Source organism: Oryza glaberrima, chromosome 1, assembly GCF_000147395.1.
Source record: "Oryza glaberrima chromosome 1, OglaRS2, whole genome shotgun sequence".
NCBI classification, from domain to species: Eukaryota; Viridiplantae; Streptophyta; class Magnoliopsida; order Poales; family Poaceae; genus Oryza; species Oryza glaberrima.
Window position 1 is genome coordinate 3,843,538 of NC_068326.1, and position 13,885 is coordinate 3,857,422.

Genomic DNA, 13,885 nt, shown 5'->3' on the forward strand with positions numbered 1-13,885 from the left:
CTCATCCTAACAAACCCCTCAAACCCTTTATACATTTTTCCCTGGTGCAAAGCTTGGATGGAACAAGATCACTGGCCTAAACCATCGTATTATTTTTAAGAAAAACTTAGTAGACCCAGCTATCGGTATGTATCGTGAAGAGTTAGACCCTACTGGTGTTAATCAGGGCTTGCTTGCACCGGTGAACTCCACGCCATATTGGTCTAGTGGAGCATGGAATGGCGAGTACTTATCCTCAATCCCAAAGATGGCAAGCCATAATTTTTTCTAAATATGACCATCATCCCAATAAGAGTCCAAAATTATATATCAATAGTATCAAAATAAAAATCCCATATACTTTTTAGATTAAAAAAATCTAACAATAATTGATTAAAATAGCCTTTACCTGAACATGCATTTTTAGTTAATGATTAATAATAATAATAAATAAATAAATTGTTGAACTAGAGAAGAAAAATAAGGAGGAGGTCGGTTCACGCTGCACCTGGTCCACGAAGGAAGACCTTTTTGCGTGTCTTTTGTTGGGAGCAGAGGAGTAGCACATCTAACCGTCCAGCCCCAGCGACGGCGCGATCCGCGTCTCCGACTCAGTCAGATCTCCGTCCGTCCGTCTGTGTCTCTTGGCCGAGACCGAGAGAGGGTTTTCCCCGTTCTCCCACCAGTCCAGATCTGGAATTCCCCCAATCTTCTTCTTGTTGGACCAAACCCTAGCTAGCAGCAGCAACCATGGCAAACCCTAGGCCTCCCTATGTGTTGCTGGAGAGAGTAGTGTTTTTCGGAGGACGCGAGTTACCCGACGGCACATGGAAAGATGCCGCAGGCATAGTCATCGGATGGAGCAGAGCGCGGCTGCTGAGTCGGCGAGAGGCGATGGAGGCGATGGAACCCCATCCCTTCCTCGCCGATCCTCCGCAAGTGAGCTCCCTGCGGATGATGTCGCCGACGCCCGCGCACGCGCAGCAGCTGGGATCCATCCGCGACGGCGACATCGCCAGCACCCACAAGGGCATCGTCGTCATCTACGCCGGCTTCTACCGACCAGGCTGCTCCGATGACCTCGGGGGATGCTACCTCCTCTACGACGCCCCCACCAACGCCCTCACCGCCATCCCCCCGCTGCCCGACTCACCTCGCTTCCCCACCTTGCTACACCTCGGCCGCACCGCCGTCCTCGTCGACGACTCCCGCTCTGCCGATGATTACATCCTCGCCGATATCGTCACCAACTCCGGCCTGGGCCTCCCCGAAGCCACCATCTTCGCATGGTCATCGCTGACCATGAAGAAGAGCGGCGGCGAGTGGGTCAAGTCCTCCATTCCCCGCCTCCCTCTCCCTGCACATCTATGTGGTCCAAAACACTTGTTCCAGATCGACCTCGCCTTCTCCCTGGACAGCGGCCGCATCTGCTGGGTTGATCTCCTACAGGGCATCTTGTTCTGCGACCGCATCTTGGCACCGGATGGCCCCAAGTTGGGGTTCATTCCGTTGCCCACTGGGTATTGCATCGATGTCCATCACAGGCTCCGCCATCAGATGATGCCACTAGCCCGGCGTTCCATGGCCTGCGTCTCTGGCGCCGTCAAGTTTGTCGCCTTGGTTGGCTTGGAAGATATTCATTGCCCCCCCAATGAGGTGATGCTCAAGACATGGGTTCTGTCCCCTGATTTCAAGGAGTGGAAGGAGGATAGCAGGTCCTTATCTGTGGAAGAGATGTGGGCAAGTGAGAGCTTCAAGCAAATGGGGTTGCCATGTGTTGTACCAGTTTCCCCTGTCCTCAGCCTGACCCAAGATGGGGTAATGTATACCATTCTGAATGTCATCGAGCAGGTACCTGCACAAGTTGATGAATTTGGGATCGTCGTTGTCGATGATGACCTGGTGCCCATTGCCAATTATATGATCCGCTTCGACATTCGGCGAAACAAGGTCCTGTCCTCCACAAAGATATCTCAACATGGTGAATTGCAGTGGCTTATACCCAATCTCATTGCCACTGACTTCACTGCATACCTACAGGACCACCAGGTACTTAGTTTACTTGCTACTGCATGCTACCTACCCTCAGCGCCACCCAGTGTACTTCTAGCTTCATATCCTAACTGTTTTACTGTTCTATACTTGTTTGTTTTAGACGTAAGTGATATGTGGACGCTTATATTTGTCACATCAAGTTAGTTTCACTTGCACAACTAATTAAAAAATATTGACATCTTAATTTGGCCAGCCATTTATGTTGAGGTATTGAACACAGTTTAGTGTGTCATATGTGTGCCAGCTTCCCTCTTCCGGTCTTCACATCAGGAACCAATGAGCAGTACAAGGCTCATGTTGAACTTCCATAGCATTTTGTTGTTATGTCGACAAAAAGTACAATACCCTTATTAATTCTCACATTTGCATTTATGGCTTACTGTTTTGCCACAATACTTATTTTAATCGATTTTTTCTTACTTTATAGCCATACGCTATGATGCTTTCAATGTACTATTCCTATATGGGACAAGCTTAAGATATCCAGTTTGCGGAATGCTTGTTAAGTTTCACTTCTTCAATACAAACCTGAGTGAATTGTCTAATTAATTACTTAATTAATGATTGTAGAGGTTTTGAAATCAATTTCCAAATGATTTGTTGACACATGGATGATGTTGTGTTCTCTTTAGTGTAGAATTTTTTCATAGTTGGTTTCACTTATCCAATACAAACTTCCTTCTCTTGTCTTAACCACTGAAAATTACCTGGCTCATGTTGAACTTTGATAGTAGTAATTTTCAAATTAAGAATTGGTATGAGCTAAGTTTATTCGAAGAGGCACAAATTTATGCAGAGCCTAAGCTTGGGTATTAGTTTGAGAGTCTTTTTCTCCAATATAAACCTGAGTGAATTATATTGCCTAATGAATGAATATAGGGAGTTCTTGAAAACAATTACCGAATACATTATTGGTACAAGCCTAAGTTGATTCTAAAAGATGCAGCATGCTGAAGTGCAACGTGAATCTTAAACTGATGCTGGCAACAGTAGCAACCTTTGTACATTTACCTTTAACTACATTGATGCCATGGCCACTAACCTCATTAGCTACATGCCTTGAAGTACTGCTGAGTGCACACTTTCCCTCTTTTTAAATGTTCAAAGTTTATTATTCAAGCTTAATTTGGGGCATATACAACAACGGGATCAGATTTAAACCATACTGTTTTGACAGTCATCTTTATTTTTGTTTTGGTAGAGAGCTGAAGAAGCAGGCAAGGTAGGAGCAAGCGCCAAGGGGAAGCGCAAGCAGATGGAGTACTACTGAATGATATGTAGTATATTTCTGCTATTTATCATGCACATAACATATCGCTTTTTTTTGCTTACATCCTGTGACTGTGAGATGTAAGGTCAAATGTGTTTAGGTTAACCATCAGAGCTTATTTTGTCACTACCAGACCTTATTTTAATGACTAAGCCTAGCAGTTAAACTGAATGGTAACCAGTATGTATGTGTAATCATCGTGGATTTATGTCATACTACTAATAGTGTTGGGCTCTTCAAATCCAACATCTGTACCAACTCCTGAGTTGAAGTTTGTGCTTGATTTCATCATGCTTTCTTGGCCTTAGGTTTAGGGGCCGGTGGTGGGAACACGGCCCTGAAGACCCAGGCAGCAAGAACAGCACCAACAAAAGGGCATATCCAGTAGACGTAGAATTGCTCCCATGTGTTGTGGCGATTGTTCACATATGCCCAGCCAAAAGCCTATGGAAATGTAGATAATATTTAACCAAGATTAGTTACCAGAAAACAAGGAACAGTAGCCAAAAGGGGCAAATGAGAAGAGCCGCAACTTACATCAGATCTTACTGAATGTATAAATGGAATACAGTAGCATGAATTCAAATTACAGGAACAGTTTGCGATGCATTCTAAACTCTGCAAAGATGTCGATTTCAGAGGTATACAAGGAATTTCCACTAAATTACCTAATTGAAGTGGACAGGAGTGACCAAATAGAAATTAACTGAGTTACCCTCTGCAGAATATAAGTATAACCAGGCACTGTTTTTCCATAGTTTTTCCCCATAAACAACAAGCTAGGTTTTGAAATAATGAGATCACTGGCAAGGGTTTTATGCTTATCGTGTACACTCCAACCAAAACTGTGGACGTCCAATAATAATACTGGCTCCTTCCTGATGAAGGAGATTTAAGGAAATAGTGGAACTTTATGAAAATTACACCTATTTAGTTGCTTCATTTGACCTGTTGCTTAGTACTTTGAAACAAGGGCAAATAAAACATAAATAAAAAGAGCTTAGCCTGGCAGCATGTTTGGTAAAGCACCATAAATAGATGAACATGTAAAAGGGGATAGGTAATGCATGATCAACATTTTTATTGCTCAGGTTTTCAGCCCAAATGACTTGGGACTCCGTTTCCTACTCATCAACAAGCTACCAAACTATCGCGGGTGCTCCTGAATTAATCCTAGCTCCATGTTGTCTTGAAAAACCAATTGCATAGTAGTAGCATCTTATCTTGGGCATTTAACTGTTTGCCACTGGAGTTTAATTATTTATCACTTATATCTCAATAACGCGTGGACCTTTATACGTATAAGATATGTAGATCCAAGTGACAAATAGTTAATTGCCACATGTAGGAGTGGTAAACAGCTAAATATCTTATCTTACCAAACAAAATTAAATATCTTATCCAGTGACCCAGTGATCTAAAGAAATAAACAATACAACAGAAAAAAAAAACTTTTGAGAAATCATATTATTTTGAAACGTGAAGCCAATAATAATCCACGACAAATCATCTAGCTGGTGACTGAGATGATCTCTGCTACAAAGGCAACCTCCATGTCGGCTCCAGGAGATTCAGATGCCACGGACAAATGCATCTGCCATGCTTGGGACCGGGACTAATTCAGCCTGTCAATCAATTTGGTCCCGGAGAAGCAAATGATCAAGCTTAAGCTGGCTAAATGCTCTCAGATCAGAGCTGTATCTATGGCTATCAATGAAGCTCTTCGACTGGTCCAGCTTTTCAGAACTGTTCAGACATAACAGATTTAGCTTTCACTATTTGGATTAGATATCATTCAGAAAGGTAGTGATTGGGTTATCTGCACTTGATCTCTGAACAATGCATAATCAGAACTGGAATCTACAGCGCGAAAGGGCCAGTAGCCTAGTGGTTACAAGAGTCTAAGTAGCATCTTAGGTCCTAAGTTCAACTCCCTATGGGAGCGAATTTTCCAGAATTTAACGGCTTTGTACTTTCAGTGGTAGGCGATGTACCCGTCGACAGCGAGGCGCTATGACTTCGTCACCCGTCGGCAGCGAGGCGCCACAAATTCGTCAATCTCCAGGATTTGCCAACCTAGTCTTCGAAGATGGGCGCCACGACTTCGTCAATCTCCAAGATTTGCCGGCCCAGTCTTCAAAGATGCTTATAGGGGTAGGGTTTACGTGCGTGCATTTATAGGGGTGAGTGTGTGTGCGTTGTGAGTGTAACTCGTTTGCATCTAAATTAGCAGAAACTTTAAGTGGTGGTAAAAGGGTTGAAGAATAATTCGAGTTCAGCTGTCACATGAGTATGCTAAAAATCCTCTAAAAAAAGAGTATGCTAAAAATCAATAGATAACTTTTATTTTTTTAAAAAAAAAAACAAACAAACAAAGAACAGAGTACATGCAAGTGTGGTTCAGCTCATCAGTCAAAGAACTTATTTGTTATGTGTGTAGTTGTTCAGGAGATTGCTGATTCGTTCAACAAAAAAGTGCTCATCTCTGAAGACTAGATTATAACTGATCAAATCAAGTCTACATGCCGCTGCCAAATGATTGAGAGTTAACGTGCAGAGAGAGGCCACTTGCCTGCTTGCCCACGAGTAAGCAAAGCCAGCAAGTTTAAGGTATCCAAAGCAGCATTAGCAGCAGGAGATGATGATGATGATGATTCAGAGATCCATTGATTACAGCCTTCTCACATGATCACATGAGAGAAGCTAGATCACAACCTGTGAGCACACACTTCCAGCAGCACGCCTTCAGAAACATTACTTAAATGCTAATCCAAATTGCATCCTCCTCGCTGGTTTGACGACACTTCGTCAGGATTAGCCGGCCAAACGCCAAGATTCTCAAACCTCCATTAAATTAGGGCCTTCATACAGAATGACCGGATTGGAGCTTTTTGGAACATAAATTGAATATATGATATGGTATGGTATCTTTACCCAAGACAAGCTAGCATCGTGGATGAAAACATAATTTGCAGATTTTAAAAACCGCACGAATCTTTCCACTTTTTTTTTCACGAAACTCTTACATATAACTTCCAGAAAAGAAAATGAAATTTGTTAAATATGCTTTGTATTTCAATCCGTGCCTCTACTTGCTAGATCAAGCTAGCAACTGATCATTATGGTGCATTAGTTAGTTGATGAAGAAAAGAATATACATAGAAAAAAGTAGCAGATAGTTGGAAATGACATGGATACTTGGATCCAAAGGGTATCATGGGTGGCACCACCACAACTCTGATGCAAAACAATCAAAAGTCTAATAACAGAAAGTGGCCCCCATGTGACAGCCTGACAGACCAGTGACCAGCCACTAAACTAATCATGCACATTATCCTCCTCAAAGCTCAAATCAATGCCTTCCTAGTGACAGAGATGCACTGCATTTCCTACTTGTTTCTTTCTAATCACTGGTGCCACATGCATTCCAGTCAACTGGCAGTAGTGCAGTACTAATGTACTATCATGGATCATGGCAAAGCTAGTGACATGGTGCTTCAATCTAGCTTCCCAGCAAGTATGCAAGTCTTTTGTTTAGCTTCTAATAGAAGTGGTTGTGAACATGCATCATACATGTTTATTTCAATAATGGAGTAGTACTTACCTACTTACAGGCTAACATAATCAATCGATTTTTTAAAATCTCATTATGGTTATTACACTCGTAGGCTGCAGCTGGTCTGAAAATTTGAAGAGTGCACTGGCCAAGTGTCCGTCCGTGTTGAAAAGATTTACAAAATACACATATGGGCATTATGATAATCTGTAAATTACATAGACAAATTTTCTTAGCAACACATAATCATTCTCCATTCGGATTCTAGGTATTCTAGAAGACAAGCATAGCACTGACACTTGGTGTCTCTAGGTAAATATCATCAAGAATAATCTCCAGTTATTCTTCGAAAAGGAAACCAAGCTCAGTGCTAGTGAGAGAGATTGAGCAAGTACTGATACCTTGAACTGTAGAGAATACAAGAACACACAAACTAATTACTGATAAATTTATAATATCCATTCATACCATCCACCAGTTCAAGAGCAAACAAGACCAATGAATGATTGAAATTACATTGAGGTCGTCCAATCAAATTAATGTGCATGCTCTTGGGTTTGTCGGTGTTCCGAAGCTAATTACCTAAATTACTTTGAATTAAATATGGTGGAAAGGATTATTCCTTGTACCATTCTAGCTAATAAATAATGTTGGGTTCTTCAAACCCAATATCTGTACCAACTCCTGAGTTGAAGTTTGTGCTTGATTTCCTCATGCTTTCTTGGCCTTAGGTTTAGGTGCCGGTGGTGGGAACACGGCCCTGAAGACCCAGGCAGCAAGAACAGCGCCAACAAAAGGGCATATCCAGTAGACGTAGAATTGCTCCCATGTGTTGTGGCGATTGTTCACATATGCCCAGCCAAACGCCTGTGGAATTGTAGATAATATTTAACCAAGATTAGTTACCAGAAAACAAGGAACAGTAGCCAAAAAGGGCAAATGAGAAGAGCGGCAACTTAACATCAGATCCTACTGGATGTATAAATGGAATACAGTAGCATGAATTCAAATTACAGGAACAATTTGCGATGCATTCTCAACTCTGCAAAGATCTCGATTTCAGAGGTATACAAGGAATTTCCACTAAATTACCTAATTGAAGTGGACAGGAGTGACCAAATAGAAATTAACTGAGTTACCCTCTGCAGAATATAAGTATAATCAGGCACTATTTTTCCATAGTTTTTCCCCATAAACACGCAAGGTTTTTAATTAATGAGATCACTGGCAACGGTTTTATGCCTATTGTGTACACTCCAACCAAAACTGTGGACGTCCAATAATAATACTGACTCCTTCCTGATGAAGGAGATTTAAGTAAAGAGTGGAACTTTTTGAAAATTACATCTATTTAGTTGCTTCATTTGACCTGTTGCTTAGTAATTTAAAACAAGAGCAAAAAAAACATAAATAAAAAGAGCTTAGCCTGACGGCATGTTTGATAAGCACCATAAAAGGGGATAGATAATGCACGATCAACATTTTTATCACTCAGGTTTTTGGCACAAATGACTTGGGACTCCGTTTCCTATTAATTCATCAACAAGCTACCAAACTATCGCGGGTGCTCCTGAATTAATCCTAGCTCCATGTTGTCTTGAAAAACCAATTGCATAGTAGTAAGCATCATGCCGAATTAATCCTTAGCTCCATGTTGTCTTGAAAAACCAATTGCATAATAGTAGCGTCGTGCAAGTGAGAGCAATTGATGTTGATATATTTTGATAATAATAGTATACCAAGATCAGTAACTAGAAAAAAACCTAAAGGAAGAATCGAAATCTCACATTGGCAGGGTTCATGGATGGGCCAGTGTAGGCAGCGCCGGTGAGGACGAGGCAAACGGTGGAGATGGAGAGCATCCAGGTCTTGACGATGGGATTACGGGGCCCCTTGACGATGATCCAGAGCACGGCCAAGGTGATGACGAAGGTGAGCACCAGCTCGGCGGCGGCACCCGTGTGGAGATCCACCTTGAGCGATGGCCCCCCGAGCATGTGCTTGTACTGCTCCGGCATCAGCTCCGAGATCGCCATCGCCCCACCCACCGCACCCGCGGCCTGCCAAGCCAAACCAAATTCTCATCAGCAATCGAAGGAGAAGAAAGCGAGGGGGATTGGGAGGAGATTGAGTAGTTTATACCTGGGCGGGGAAGCGGAGGGCGAGGGGGAAGAGGGAGGAGTGGCGGGGGGAGGAGAGGCCGGCGGCGTGGAAGGCGGCGAGGGCGGTGGGGTTGAAGCTGGCGCCGCCGAGGGCGTCGCAGAGGAGGTTGAAGGCGAAGAGGAGCACGGAGAGGAGGGAGACGGTGACGAGGAGCGCGTAGTGGATCCCCTCGTGGATGCGGAGGTACGACGTCACCGCCGCCGTCGACGCCCCCAGCGTCGACACGCACAGCACCCACAGGAACGTCACCGCCGCGTCCGCCGCCGCCGCCCGCACCGCCGCCACCGCCATCGCCGCAGCCGCCGCTCGCTCTACTTCTGAATCGGATTGGATTGGATTGGAATCGGAGGAGGAGGAGGAGCACGCGCGGCGCCTTTCTATCGATATAGCTACGCTCCTAACCACCTACCCCTTTTTTCAGCTAAAAAAATAAAATAAAAACTACTCGAATATTTTTGTGCTTATCATTTTATTATCGAAAACTAGGAAAAAGAAGGTGCTTGGCAACGGATTTTCTTGGAAGTAGAAGAGAAAAAATAAATTCATTCATTCAGCATATTATTATAGCATAATAAGTCAATCATCAGTCGTAAAATGTGAACTCATATACGAGGTAAAACGTTGGTTTTTTTAAAATAGTATTGACATTTCCTCGGCTAGATCGAGCCGAACAGTGTAGGCTCGAGCTCTTGTGTGCTCTCTCCGTCAAAAGAAAAACTTAATCTAAAAGGGGATTTAATCCCTTCTAGTACAATAAATCTGGACAACTCTTTGCCCAGATTCATTAACCTATGTTGAGTATTTTTTGGACAGAGTGAAAAGTGCTTATGAGAATGTGTTAGGATTGTGCTTGTGAGTTAGTGAGAGTGGGCTCAAGCCTATATCAAACATTTTCGGCTCAATGGAGATACATAGTGGGCTCAATGAATACATGGAGTAGTGGTCATTATGAAACCAAGAAAAAGCGATCTTTAGATAAGCACCGAACTACCAATTGAGGTGATGGCAGAGTTGTGGATTCATAACTTCACTCACCATGTTCAAAATCATTAGCTATTACTTCCTCCGATCAGTAATATTTGATGTTGGACAACAACCATTGATTCTAAGTGTCAAGTATTATAGACCGGAGAGCCGTCCTAGGAAAAAACAACTTCGAGCATATTTTTTTTTCTAAGACGGAGGAGGGTGTATGGTTGAGAGCTGCAATACACACCTTTTTGGCTCACAATACAACAACTCCCTACCATACCAAGTTCCTAACCAAATAGTACCATAGCAAATTGTAGCACACGACTGGTCTAGTGGCCAATTGTGATAGGTTTTGGCTGAAAAATAGGCAAGTGATCGATGTGATTATTGACATCACCAAGCATGATCACAACAGTCTGAATAGGTGAATTTTTGGGGATTGTATATATGGCTATTTTCTCATCAATTATTATGCTCAACGCATGATCGACCAACTTGCAAAGAAACAAAAACAAAATACCAATTTATAACTCTTCAAGAAGAAAAAAAAGAAGAATTAATGGTACCAACATACCAAGATGATGAGCATACGAAAAGAACCGCAAAAGATCAGAAGGCTGAAGATTCCTTCCTTTGCCTTTTCTTTAAGATGACAGGCATTTGATTTTGGGCACACCAAGATGGCTTCCCCAAGAATATATTTTTTTGGGACCTTTCTCTTTCAAACAATCGGTTGGGCAGCAATTATAGTGTGATGCCAGCCTCATCTTTCATACGCAAGTTGATAGTATCATTTTTGTCAACGATTTCTGCGAAATTTGTTTTTATCAGATTTGTTATCTTCTTTTACTAATTTACAACCTGATTTCTGGGAAATTAAACAAGAGTTCGACCAATGAAAAGTATGTGTTTCTTTTCATGCCAAATCAATGGCTCGGATCGCTTCTACTGTCAGTATTCGATCACTGTGAAAATTATTTCAGGAAAAAATGTTAGATATATCTCACTATCAGCCTCCTTACGAAATATGGAGTATTCGATCATGTGAAAGGTTATTTCTAAAAAAAAAATTGGATACCTCACTATCAGCCTCTTGATGAAATACTAGTAGTTTATATGGTCGATTTCGCAAGCATTTTGGTACATTGAAAAATGAAAAGGGGAGTAGTCCAATCAACTTCACATGCAAGGGCACATCACCTAATCTACAAGAAACATGTTTGACCAAGCTGGGTTATTATACCTAATAACTTGCATTATTTATTGCAAATTATTATGTGCTCACTTTGAATTGGACGAGCTCGTTGAAAAAAAAAAACTAAAGAAGACGCAAAACTGATAGTAACCATCTTCTGGTAATAAATGTTAGTGCATCAAACTAATAAGATGATCTTAGCAAACTAATCCTCATGTTTATAAAAATATATTTTTGACATTATTTAGGAAATGCTGTCTACTGCTGTCAAATAAATTTAAAGCTTGCCTCTGATCATACATATCTACACAGACGCTTTAATAGCTGGTATGTGCAAAATTTGGCAGATGTTCATAAATTTTGCTGCAATTACTGATCATGCATGGAAGAGTTTTTTTTTTTTTTTTGCGGGGAATCATGCATGGAAGAGTTGACATTTACAGATGGGGACAGATATGATTTTTCACAATTTTTGACTCCAAAATTGGGAGGAGGAGGAGGAGGAGGAGAAGAAAAGGAGAGAAATTGAGAGAAAAAGAAAATCAAGAACGAGAAAGCCACCGGTTTTCTCTCCGACGATCGCCGCCGCCGCCGCCGTCGTCTACACGGCGACCCGCTGCAGCACCCTCGACGGGACGGCGAAGCGCGCGGAGAAGGAGCGCGAGAGGTTCTCCGGCTCCACCCACGCCGCGCCGTCGTCGAAGTTCTGCGCGTAGCTGTAGGCGTCGTAGGGCACCCTCGCCGCCGCCGCCGCCGACGACGACGCCGGAACGCAGCCGGTGGCGCAGAGCAGGATCCGCTTCTTGTTCTCCCGCAGGATCCGCCGCCACAGGCCCTTCAGCCTCGTCCCGCACCCGCGCCCCGACGACGCCGACGCCGACGCAGGAGCCCCCGCGCCGCGGGACGCCGCGCCGGGCTTCCCGTCGGCGTGGTGGACACCGTCGAACACCCCGGCGCCGAGGTAGCCGTACTCCTCCTCGTCGTCGTCGTCGTAGTCGCCCGCGAGGTCGAAGCCGCCGCGGACGTAGCGGCGGGACATGGAGATGGAGGGGGCGCAGGAGCAGGAGGCCTGGCGCTGGAAGCGTGGGCTGTAGCCGCCGCCGCCGACGGCGTCCATGGCGAGAGCGATCGGAGTGTGAGAGAATGTGAGGGAGAAGAAGAAGGGAGGAGTGGCGTCGCGGTCGTGTATTTGTAGGGGGGAGGGTGGTTTTTCCTTTGCTTTGTTGGGAAAAAAAAAACATTTTTGTTAACCAAATCAAAGGGGATTTATTTTATCTACTAATATTTTTCCCTCCTTGTTAAGTACATAATTGGAGGGTATTTTCTCACACCAAAAGATTTTCCCTTTTAACCTTAGAAATGGTTCATATTCCCTCACAAATATTCTTCTTTTCGATTACATGGCAGACGCACGTACACTATTACACATCTCAGATCACATTAAAATCTACATCTATGATTTTATCAAAATATAGTTGAAAACTCACCTATATATGCGTAGTAGGATTGAGATCCTCCGTAGTCACTGTACCGTGCCTTTGTACTGACATGTGGGCCCGGAGGCCATCGGGCCCACATTGACAGGACGGTGCAGTTGGCTGCAGAGGATCTTGATCCATGCGTAATATTCGTGAGGCATCGAGATTTGAATCGTGGTGAACAGAGTCATGCACTCGTGCACCCATGGACTCCGGTGTTTATCCTGACACATAAGATTTTGTTAATATTGAATAATTACTGGATAAAAAAAGAAACGAGTGACGGGACAACCTCAGCTATTCAAAGAAAGAAGACCAGCTGAAAGGTTATAAACATATTTTTAATAAACATTAGTTTACTTTTGCTAGTCACGAAATGATACAAATTTTTTTTTCAAAGCAAATGATATAGAGTCGAGTCCATTGAACCTGAAGCATTTCTGTACTGCTCCTGCTCTTGAAGATACTGTTCTATACTCCTAAGTTGTAACTTGTACAGAACAACCTAATCGTTGACTCTCAGTATGCCCATCAACATTTTAAATGCTCCATTGCTCAACAAGTTTTGCACTTTTTGAGACTTTAAGTCATGTTTTGCAAGGATAAATTATTGTCAAAAAAGATTATGCTCTGCTATAATGAAACATCATATCTTCTTTTCAGTGTTACTGGATCGAAAATTCCTTAGTGCTCCTAGAGGTAAGCGCATGAAGTAGTAGGGTAGGTGATGGGCTCATGTCGCCGTGTAAAGTGAATCACAAATTCACAAGTGGAGAGCCCAATTCTAAAGTTGCAACAAATTCACATGTGCAATTCAATCTTTCAATCTTTATAATATCTGCTTCATATACCAGATTTCCTACTCTTGGATGCTTTGTAGAAATTTCTACCCCCCAAACAAGAAAATTCCCCAGCAGAAGAATTTTAAAAAACTTTATAGAGAGACTTATCACCTATTGTTGAAGGTTTTGGAGACATTTATAATCAAACAGAATCCAAGATTAAACTATGAAGGATTTGAAGAAAAAAAAAAAGGAAATACTTTTGGGTTGATTTAATTGGGACCACAGCCCATATGTTGGAAGTTGACATAATGTCGAAGACCCTACGTAGTCGATGTGGAAGTGCCATCAACTGTAGGATCAAAACCATCTAAAAAAACTGTGGGAACAAAAAAAAGCTTTTCAATTTAGTGTTAAAGGTGAAAAAAATGCATT

At 42.8% G+C, this 13,885-nt stretch overlaps 3 protein-coding genes across 3 annotated transcripts; 1 reads left to right on the forward strand and 2 right to left on the reverse strand.

The window, feature by feature from the left end:
- Nucleotides 1-592: 592 nt before the first annotated feature.
- LOC127760209 (uncharacterized) lies at nucleotides 593-3,568 on the forward strand. Its single transcript, XM_052284429.1, has 2 exons — nucleotides 593-2,028; nucleotides 3,236-3,568. Exons 1-2 carry the CDS (start codon nucleotides 730-732, stop codon nucleotides 3,302-3,304), a joined length of 1,368 nt encoding a protein of 455 aa, XP_052140389.1. The 5' UTR covers nucleotides 593-729; the 3' UTR covers nucleotides 3,305-3,568.
- A 3,729-nt stretch (nucleotides 3,569-7,297) lies between these two features.
- On the reverse strand, nucleotides 7,298-9,435 carry LOC127760123 (aquaporin SIP1-1). Its single transcript, XM_052284338.1, has 3 exons — nucleotides 9,003-9,435; nucleotides 8,648-8,920; nucleotides 7,298-7,727 (listed from the first exon to the last, which is right to left on the reverse strand). Exons 1-3 carry the CDS (start codon nucleotides 9,312-9,314, stop codon nucleotides 7,572-7,574), a joined length of 741 nt encoding a protein of 246 aa, XP_052140298.1. The 5' UTR covers nucleotides 9,315-9,435; the 3' UTR covers nucleotides 7,298-7,571.
- A 2,087-nt stretch (nucleotides 9,436-11,522) lies between these two features.
- On the reverse strand, nucleotides 11,523-12,356 carry LOC127760125 (uncharacterized). Its single transcript, XM_052284339.1, has one exon. It carries the CDS (start codon nucleotides 12,305-12,307, stop codon nucleotides 11,792-11,794), a length of 516 nt encoding a protein of 171 aa, XP_052140299.1. The 5' UTR covers nucleotides 12,308-12,356; the 3' UTR covers nucleotides 11,523-11,791.
- Between the last annotated feature and the right edge of the window lie 1,529 nt (nucleotides 12,357-13,885).